Source organism: Mytilus trossulus, chromosome 4 (assembly GCF_036588685.1).
Source record: "Mytilus trossulus isolate FHL-02 chromosome 4, PNRI_Mtr1.1.1.hap1, whole genome shotgun sequence".
Taxonomy (NCBI): Eukaryota; Metazoa; Mollusca; class Bivalvia; order Mytilida; family Mytilidae; genus Mytilus; species Mytilus trossulus.
Window position 1 is genome coordinate 72,746,773 of NC_086376.1, and position 11,197 is coordinate 72,757,969.

The following is an 11,197-nucleotide window of genomic DNA, read 5'->3' on the forward strand; positions in this document are numbered from 1 at the left end:
TTCCCTGTTTCAACTACTTGCAGTATTGTGAAAGTCAAACAGAAATCTGTAGAATTTTAACAGACTTGCTGATTGAGGTAAGAACGATAACCTGGTATAACGACACACATAATATAAACGACTATTCTATATTATTCCATGATTCATGAAACATTATAAATCACGAACACATTTGTTTTTATAATGTTTATAATATGATGATGTGCAGATAGGCAATTATTTATAACGGATGTCGATCTGTTTCATGAAGTACAAAGTTGAAGAGCATTGAGGACCCAAAATTTAGAAAAACACAGGCTCTAGTGAGCTTTTCAAATCGATTAAATAACAAAATATATATACACATTCAAGAGTTGTTGTTATTGTTGTTGTTCTTTTTCTTCTTCTACCTAGCAACAAAATGCTATACAAAAAATAATAAAGACATACCGCTGTTCAAAAAGACAGATAAATCATAAATAAATAATATCATAGTAAATTACAGTATAACAATGGACACCTTCCATTTATTTACATACACCATAAAACCACAATAGAATGAAGGACTAGCTGTGCGTTCAACAAATCAGTCTAAAACATGAAATAAAATCACAAGTTGTATATGTTACAGACCACATGAATATTAAGACCGTACGCGTATGCCCATGACCATATGACCAAACTCGTTTGTTTGTTAACAGACCGAACATTATGAGTATTCAAACCATGTATAGACATTTAAGAAATGCAAACTTCCTTGTTTGAACCAAAATAGACACATTTGTAAACTTGAATCCTTTATATTTGTAAAATATTGATTGTCTAAATCTTTGTATATTTGTTTTTTTGCCTTCGCTATCTAGAGTAACTCTTAAGCACATCGATCTTATTGATAGTTTTTTTGTACGTTTTCCCTGGCGTTGCGATTCGATTTTTTAATCCTTCTAAATTTCAATTAATTTCACATAACTTGTGTGTTCAATTTAACATATAAGCACGATGATTGGCTAGCCACAAAACCAGGTTCAACACACAATTTTTCATCAAATGTCATGTACCAAGTGGCAATTGTTATCTAATAGATATAGGAAGAATGTGGTGTGAGTGCCAATGAGACAACTCTCCATCCAAATAACAATTTAAAAAGTAAACCATTATAGGTTAAAGTACGGCCTTCAACACGGAGCCTTGGCTCACACCAAACAACAAGCTATAAAGGGCCCAAAAATTACTTGTGTAAAACCATTCAAACGGGAAAACCAACGGTATAATCTATATAAACAAAACGAGAAACGAGAAACACGTATATATTACATAAACAAACGACAAGTTCATCTCTATGTGTGTTGCATTGTCGCTAGTTTTTGTTGCATTTCAGTGTTTTTGTTGTTTCGTTGTTATTCTGGTATAGCGAATGTTTTGCCCTCGGTTTCATTTCATTGCCCGGATTTCTTTTCTCTCAATCGATTTATGACTTTCGAACAGCGTTAATCGACTGTTGCCTTTATTCATACTCATATGCATACATTCTTACAATAACAGGGATTTCTAATAAGGAATGGGGATATCAAGTATACACTATTGTAATGATTAATTGTATAGAGAGGAGTATGAAATGATTCAATAATTTGAAATAATAATGAAATGAAACTGAAATTGAAATTGAAATGATAATGAAATGGTAATAAAATGATAATGAAATGATAATGAAATGATTTCTTGCTTTACAATGCATTTAGTTAATATTAGGGTCGACATATTGTGTTTCGTAGAGATGCATTTTTAACGATCATGCAGAAATGCTTCTACTACAATTAGATCTTTAGTAAAATTGATTGGTAATTTCATTAATCAAGTGATAATGAAAACATTATTAATATATCCAAGTCATAATTAAATTTGCTTTTTTGGAAACTTCACTTTTTTTACTCCTTTAAGGATCGTACTTTACGCAATTACTATTCAACGTTCGTCGTCTTAATTGACCGGACCATACGGTCAAACCATTGAAGTATATACTCATAGGGTTATGACCATACGCTTATATGGTCAAAGTATTCATATAGTACGGAACCTATACAAAACTTGTCTAACTAATGTTCGTTTTGTACAATATTGGTAGATATATAAATATTGTTATAAACATTTTATATTTGTATGATACAATTTTAGTATCAAAATATTTTTATAATATTATTCTATTTTTTGAATATTTTAGATAACAATGGCGACTAATAGTGATGTGCTTTGCGGAATTTGTGACTCTCAACATATCACAAAATCTGCCAACAAGTGGTGTCCCGAATGTGATGAGGGTTTGTGTTCTGGATGTCAAACATATCATAGTTTCTCAAAAGCAACTCGCAACCATGAGGCTATCTCTATTGAAAATTATTTAAAATTGCCGTCAGCTATCTTAAAAATAGCCACATACTGTAATGATCACAATTTGAAATATCAAAACTTTTGTCCCCAACATGACAAAATATGTTGCTCAGTATGTATTTCCGAATACCATAATAATTGTTGTGGACTAAAGTCTTTGCAAGAGATCGTTAAAACTTCCAAAGAATCAGCTTGGATTGAAAGCATCGAAGAAAATCTTAAGGATATGAGAAATAACTATGAAAATATAAAGAAAGACATAGAAAATAATCTGACAACCGTTGAAAATCAAAGAAAACATTTTCACGAAGAAATAAAACAAATACGTGCTAAAATCAATTCTCATTTAGATTTACTTGAGCAACAGATTATCGAAGAACTGAATGCGGTCGAGCAGAAAGTACAGTCCTCATTTGAAACTTTAATATCGCAAATTATAGAAAAAACAAAGACAATAGAAACTTTGCAAAGTAATATTTCTACCGTCAAAGAATATGCATCCGACCTCCAAATCTTTCTCGGAAGTAAATCCCTTGAGGCAGAAGTAGGGAGAGAAAAAACTTACTTAGAATCGTTATTCAAAGACGGCAGTCTTAGTAAAAACAAAATTAAATGTGACATAAGTGAAAAGATATCTGATATACTGAGTACCATTACAACTTTCGGATCGGTGTCTATAGACATATCTCAACCATTAATTGTTTTCAAAAAGGACAAAGAAAATCAAGCTCAGATTTTATCTGCTGTACCATGTGTTTCTCCTAAGTCATTAGATGGTATTCGTATATCTCTCAAAAAACAGTTACCTTTTGTTTCGAATCAATCGATGAATGGCCTACGTGGATTTTCCGTTTCTCAGAACGAAACAATACAAGTGTTGTCTAACAGACATGGTCAACTCGGTATCATGAACACCAACGGCACATTTGATCTGATTAAGAAATATTCGAGTCCGTGCTTTGGTGTCGCCTTTATTGATGACAGTACAATTGCTGCATATGTCGACAAAACGATAGAAATTGTCAACACTGTATCTAAAGTGACCGAGAGAGTGATTCCAATGCAAGGAGAATGCACAGGAATATGTTATTACAACGGCAAATTATTTTGTAATGTTTTATCGAAAGGGATTCAGGAGGTATCATTATCTAACGGAAATATAACTGATCTAGTTATACAAAATGATCTTAATAGTTGGCCCTTTATAACAGTACACAACGATAAAATTTATCAAACATCGTCTGGTGGTTTCGTCAAGTGCTATACAACGAAAGGAGAAATGTTATGGAAATTCAAAGCAACCGCACAAACACGTGGCATAGCTGTTGATAACAGTAATAACGTGTATGTTGCTTTACATGACATAAACTACATTGCATTAATTTCTGCAGATGGACAGAAAAGCAGGCAGTTAGAAATCAACAATATAACTGAGAATGCATGGGGACTTCATTTCAATTCGCTGACGAATTCACTGGCCGTTGTCTGTGTGGACGGAACAATTCTGCTTTATGATATTTTGTGTAATGATTAGATGACATGAATGTTGACATATCATACATTATGTACAGAAAAAGTACAAAAGTAAATATTTTTTTTTTGTAGATTGTAACACAGTATTAACTGCTATTCTCCTATTTTGATATTTTGACCCATTATGTCTGTTTGTTTTGTTCACATACTGTTAAAGTAAAATCAAAATAATACTGAAGTCCTAGGAAAATCTAACTAGAGGCTCTTAATACGGGGCGCCGAATGGGACTCTTGTGCTTTTGTACTCAAAATTCAATTTTGTACGGACAAAAGTGACTTTTGTTCAACAAAAATGAGTTCAGTTTAACAAAATTTGTATCATACTACAAATTTAAAATTTTGTCATACAAAATTATCTATCAGCGGACAAAAGTCACTTTTGTCATGACAAAATTCATTTTTGTTATACAGACTTGACTTTTGTTACCTAATTTGAAAATTGGGTGACAAAAGTCAATTTTGTATTCAAATTAGTTTAGTTTGGTTTCTGTGAACTAATTTGCATACAAAATCGACTTTTGTTACACAAAATTGACTTTTGTGAGACAAAATTGACAAAATTGACTTTTATCTCAACAAAATTGACAAAATTGACTTTTGTGAGACAAAATAGACTTTTGTCTCAATAAAATTGACAAAATTGAATTTTGTCTCAACAAAATTGACAAAATTGACTTTTGTCTCAACAAAATTGACAAAATTGACTTTTGTCTCAACAAAATTGAATTTTGTCTCAACAAAATTGATTTTTGTCTCACGAAAGTCAATTTTGTCTCACGAAAGTCAATTTTGTCTCAATTAGGTCAATTTTGTTGTTACAAAATTGAATTTTGTCGTCACAAAAATAAATTTTGTCGTCACAAAATTGACTTTTGTCTCAAAAAATTTGACAAAATTGACTTTTGTCTCAACAAAATTGACAAAATTGACTTTTGTCTCAACAAAATTAACAAAATTGACTTTTGTCTCAACAAAATTGACAAAATTGATTTTTGTCTCAACAAAATTGACAAAATTGACTTTTGTCTCAACAAAATTAACAAAATTGACTTTTGTCTCAACAAAATTGACAAAATTGAATTTTGTCTCACAAAATTGAATTTTGTCTCACAAAAGTCAATTTTGTCTCACAAAAGTCAATTTTGTCTCACAAAAGTCAATTTTGTCTCACAAAAGTTAATTTTGTCCACATAAGTCAATTTTGCCTCACACAATTGACTTTTATGATTTAATTTCCATATCAGGTAACAAAAGTCAATTTTGTATGCAAATATGTTTATATTTGCATACCTTTTAGACAAAATTGACTTTTGTCATGACAAATATGAATTTTGTCTACACAAATGAATTTTGTCATCACAAAATTGAAGTTCTCACAAAACAAGTCTGTATCACATAGTTTTGTAAGACAAAAATGATTTTGTTATGACAGAATTGAATTTTGTACAAAACCACAAGAGTCCCATTCGGCGCCCCGTACTTAATAGCCTGTGTCGCTCACCTTGGTCTATGTGCATATTAAACAAAGGAAACAGATGGATTATATATATAACTTTTGGACTAGTTTAAATCTCGGTCTATTTCTGAAATTTATTCTTACATACTTTTAATTTTTTAACCCTGCATGCTAGCATTGCCTATTTAAAATTTTTAAATTTTTTCTGTGCACATTGCACGACAAAGTTATGTGACGTATAAAAATTCTGACGTCAGACACTCAAATCAATTAATGTATTCGTAGATAGAAGATGTGTTTGTGCTTTGTTAAATTGTTCCTTTTGCAATTATTATACGATGATGACTAATGTACCCATGTTTTGACTATTTTGTTCATTGTGTCTGTTTGTTTAACGTATCAATGTAAATAAACGGAATTTGATGAGACTGTCATTAAAGTGAGAGAGTTAGCGCTATAGAACCAGGTTTAATCCACCATTTTCTACATTTGAAAATGCCCGTACCAAGTCAGGCATATGACAGTTCTTGTCCATTCATTTTTTATGCGTTTTGTTATTGTTATTTGATTATGCCATGTGATTATGAACTTTCCGAATTGATTTTCCTCTAAGTTCAGTATTTTTATGATTTTACTTTTTTCATGACAAAATTGTGTTTTGGTGATGCTGATGTGTTTGTAGATCATACTTTACATTCTTGCTACTTAAAATTTTCTCTATCTGTAATGAACTTGGTCCTTTAGTTATAGAGGAAAACATTTTGTAAAAACTTAACAAAATTTACCAAATTAATGAAAATTGTTAAAAAAAATATAAAGGGCAATAACTCCTTAAGGGGTCATGTTTGACTTATATGAACATTATTACTGTTTACAGTTTATCTCTATCTACAATAGTATTCAAGATAATAACCAAAAACGGCTAAATTTCTTTAAAAATTACAAATTGGGGGAAGCAACCCAACAACCAGTTGTCCAATTCATCTGAAAATTTCCGGGCAGAAAGATATTTACTGGATAAACATGTAAACCCTTGGTAAGATTTGCTTTAAATGCTTTGGTTTCAGAGTTAAATGCCAAAATCTACATTTTACCCCGGTCTTCTTTTTTTAGCCATGACGGCCATCTTTGTTGGTTGGCCAGGTCACCGCACACATTTTTTTAAACTGGATACGCTAATAATGATTGTGGCTAAGTGTGGGTAAATTTGGCACAGTAGTTTTACAGGATGTAAAAGTTAACGACGACAGACGACGACGGCGACGGACGATGAACGCCAAGAGATGGGGAAATGTTCACTTGCCTCTTAGAATTAATAACAACTGTCACATTCCTGACATGGTACAGGCATTTTGCGACTGTCAAACAAGTCAGAGGTTTAGATAGCTATAAACCCAGTTTTAATTCATCATTGTCTGCATAAGAAAACAAACAAATGGAAGTTTTTAACGACCTTGACTGGCTATACAGCCCTTGCACGGTCGGTTAATAAGAAAATGCATGTACCCGACAGGAATAAAGCAGATGTTATCCATTCTCTAGCTGTGTTTGAGCTTTAGATTTTGTCATTCGATTAGGGACTTTCCGTTTTGAATTTTCTCCGAGTTCAGTATTTTTTAAATTTTATTTCATTGGTAATACTTCATCCCGTCATTGTGTTATTATGCTATGGTAATTTTTTATATTCTTGTCTTTCGTTTTTGCTAATGCTTCGTCTTTATGCCTTTTTGTTTTTCTGTATTAATATATTTGTTTGTTTTAATAGTACTTTAGATTATGAAACAATGACGACTGCTGTTCCCCTATATTTTACATTTTTACCTATCAAGTTAGTAAGAAAAAACGAAGAGCAGCAAGACTTTGTTTCTCCTTCAATATCAAGCTCTACTGTAAAGATTAAGTTGTTTCACTGAAGAATCCAATGTTTGGTTTTGATAGTATATTATGCACATCTATCAACTAAACTTGAAATAAAGATACAGCAAATTCAGTTAAGTATGATTCATATTTTGACATGAATCTAGACATTGACTATGAGACCGGCAAGCACTGTCCATTATATGCAACTAAATTAAGTGACTGCATAGTGGATATATTCCTCCCAGTTTTCATGAAATTCCTTGATTTCAGATTCGGAGATTTGAACATTTGAAAAGTACTGTTTTCGTACCCTACTCAGATATGAAATTCATCGACAGAGGGTTGCTGTCTATAAGAAGCTATTTAATCAAGGGTTGTCAACTGTTAATCTGACGTCGTGCCTTTGAAAATTTTACAGATAAATGCATGACTTGGTTCTCCATTGAGAAATATGGAACATATGTCAGAGATGACTGTGGATATCTTGCACTTGTCATAGTCACAAGCAAATCCTCGTTTCCTTCATAATGAAGTAATATATACAAAAAGGATAATAGGAATCACCAAAAAATGCTGGACTGTAAAACTGGCTACATCAACCACCATCACCAGATTTTAGTTTTAAAATAAGATGCAAATGGAAAGCTCTTTACCAGGGGGTCATTTCTACTTATAAGGGCTCAATTTTCATATATTTGCTTCATTTCAAAATAAATGTAAAGTATTGTAAATTTCATTGAAGCACATGCTTGTCACAAATGGTGGTTAGCGGTTTGTACAAACATCTTGATTTGTCCTGACACACAAAACCAGATGCTCCGCAGGGCGCAGCTTTATACGACAGCAGAGGTTGAACCCTGAACGGTTGGGGCAAGTATGGACACAACATTCAAGCTGGATACAGCTCTAAATTTGGATTGTGATTAAATAGTTGACACAGCATAGGTTTCTGACACAGAATGAATGTGGTCTAATGATTTAAAAATTTTGTTTTGCCTTTGAGCAATTCACTATGCTGTTGAATATTAATCCTCTCAAAAAAATGGTTGAAGAAATTTCTTTTTATTTATGAAATTTCAAATGAGAAAAATTGAATTCCCCCACCCCCCCAATTATTTTTTTTCACATCCCCCTATCATTTATTCCAAAACTAATCACAATTCAAATTTCTAATGGAGTTTGCAACAATAATTACTCATTTAAATACATCATAAAATATTAAAATGTAAAAATGTGCTTGTTATCACTGAATGGTAAAGATTGTCTTAATTTATCAGTTGGTAGTAAAAGTGAATATACATTTTATATTGTATAAAACAATGATTTTAGTTGATTCAACTACCTATTCTTGACAAAGAAAGATAACTCCAATTGAAATTCTTGCTATTGCACAATATTGTGCAATTAGATATTTCTTGCTATTGCGCAATACTGTGCAATTGAAAATACTTGCTGTTGCACAATACTGTGCAATTGAAGATTTCTTGCTATTGTGCAATACTGTGCAATTGGAAATTTCTTGTTATTGCTGAGTACTGAGCAATTGAAAATGTCTTGCTATTGCACAAATTGAATACTTGATATAATAATTTTAGATCCTGATTTTTACCAACTTGAAAACTGGGCCCATAATCAAAAATCTAAGTACATGTTTGGATTCAGCATATCAAAGAACCCCAAGAATTCAATTTTTGTTAAAATCAAACTAAGTATAATTTTTGACCCTTTGAACTTTAATGTAGACCAATTTGAAAACAGGACCAAAAATCAAGAATCTACATACACAGTTAGATTTGGCATATCAAAGAACCCCATTTATTCAATTTTTGATAAAATCAAACAAAGTTTGATTTTGGACCCCTATTTAGACCAACTTGAAAACTGGGCCAATTATCAAAAATCTAAGTTCATTTTTAGATTCAGCATATCAAAGAACCCCAAGGATTCAATTTTCGTCAAAATCAAACTAAGTTTAATTTTGGACCCTTTGGACCTTAATGTAGACCAATTTGAAAACGAGACCAAAAATTAAGAATCTACATAGACAGTTAGATTCGGCATATCAAAGAACCCCAATTATTCAATTTTTGCTGAAATCAAACAAAGTTTAATTTTGGACCCTTTGGGCCCCTTATTCCTAAACTGTAAGGACCAAAACTCCCAAAATCAATACCAACCTTCCTTTTATGGTCATAAACCTTTTGTTTAAATTTCATAGATTTCTATTTACTTATACTAAAGTAATGGTACGAAAACCAAAAAAAATGCTTATTTGGGCCCTTTTTGGCCCCTTATTCCTAAACTGTAAAGACCAAAACTCCCAAAATCAATACCAATCTTCCTTTTGTGGTCATACACCTTCTGATTAAATTTCATAGATTTCCATACACTAATACTAAAGTTGTGGTGCATAAAGTTGATTCAACTACTATTCTATACAAAGAAAGATAACTCCAATTGATTTCTATTTACTTAAAAACCAAGAAAAATGCTTATTTGGACCCCTTTTTGGCCCCTTATTTCTAGACTGTTAGAACAAAAAGTCCCAAAATCAATCCCAACCTTCCTTTTGTGGTTATAAACCTTGTGTCAAAATTTCATAGATTTCTATTTACTTAAACTAAAGTTACTGTGTGAAAAAAAAAAAATATGCTTATTTGGGCCCTTTTTGGCCCCTTATTCCTAAAATAATGGGATCAAAACTCCCAAAATCAATCCCAACCTTCCTTTTGTAGTCATAAACCTTGTGTTAAAATTTCATAGATTTCTATTCCCTTTTACTAAAGGTTAGAGTGCGAAAACTAAAAGTATTCGGACGACGAGGACGCAGACGATGACGCCAACGTGATAGCAATATATGACAAAAATTTTCAAATTTTGCGGTCGTATAAAAATCATATTAAGGCTATTTCCTTCCATAATCTTTTTTCCTTTGTCTTCGACCACACAAAGAAGGATTGAAAATTATATTATACAGTCATTGGACAAAAGTGAGTTCCCAGTAAAAAAAAGTCCTACCATTTTAACTAAAATCAATATTTTTCAAAAAATTATTACGAAGTAACCATATGAGTGATTTTAAAATATATAGATACCAAAAGAAGTAGAAATGTCTGAAGTTTTATTGTTTATTTGATTATAATATTATTGATGCTCATTTTAATAATCTGACGAGATGAACACAAAGAAAAATATTTCTTGAAAAGTTTGCTATTATTCTAACCAAATTAAATTCGTAAAAATTTACATTTGTGTTTAACTGATCAGATGATGAAAACGAAACTCAAGAAAATTATGACTAAATAAACAATAAAACTTCAGACATTTTTACATCTTTTGGTATCTATATTATGAAAATCGCTCATACTGTTACTTGGTAATATTTTTTTGAAAAATATTGATTTTAGTTGAAATGATAGGACTTTTTTTGAGTGAGAACTCACTTTTGTCCCACTACTGTACACTTACTAAAAACATGGGTAAGGACATTGGAGGCTGCAGATGATAGAAAAAGATAAGGGATGTGATAAAATTGAGAATGAAACTGAAGAATGTGTCAAAGAGACAACAACCCGACCATAGAAAAAAAGATATATACATGTGGATAAACATAAAGTCCAGGAAAAGTGTTTTATTGATGTCAATAATCTTTCATAATGATCTAATGACATCATTATAAATATTTAATAACAATGTATAGTAAACTGTTGTATTTCAAATGTGGAAATAACTGTTAAGGCCATCTCACTAGTATACACAACACGTTCGTAATAGACCAAAAAAAACCAAAAAAACTTGATTTATTTTTTACTCTGAATGCATGTTCCAGAGTTGTAATGATTTTATTTAGATCAATGATGAACAGTACAATAAAACTATGATAAATATAAATCAACAGTTTGACAATTGTCTACAAAATTATCTTGATAATGGACATTTGCATACAGTCATTGTGTTGTCAGAAACTTCTCACAATAGCAATCA

General features: G+C 31.5%; 1 protein-coding gene across 1 annotated transcript; it reads left to right on the forward strand.

Annotated features, from left to right (window-relative positions):
- LOC134714161 (uncharacterized) lies at nucleotides 1–4,174 on the forward strand. The gene is made up of 2 exons (XM_063575400.1): nucleotides 1–77; nucleotides 2,198–4,174. The coding sequence occupies exon 2, from the start codon at nucleotides 2,204–2,206 to the stop codon at nucleotides 3,896–3,898; it is 1,695 nt and encodes a 564-aa protein (XP_063431470.1). The 5' UTR covers nucleotides 1–77; nucleotides 2,198–2,203; the 3' UTR covers nucleotides 3,899–4,174.
- Nucleotides 4,175–11,197: the final 7,023 nt, after the last annotated feature.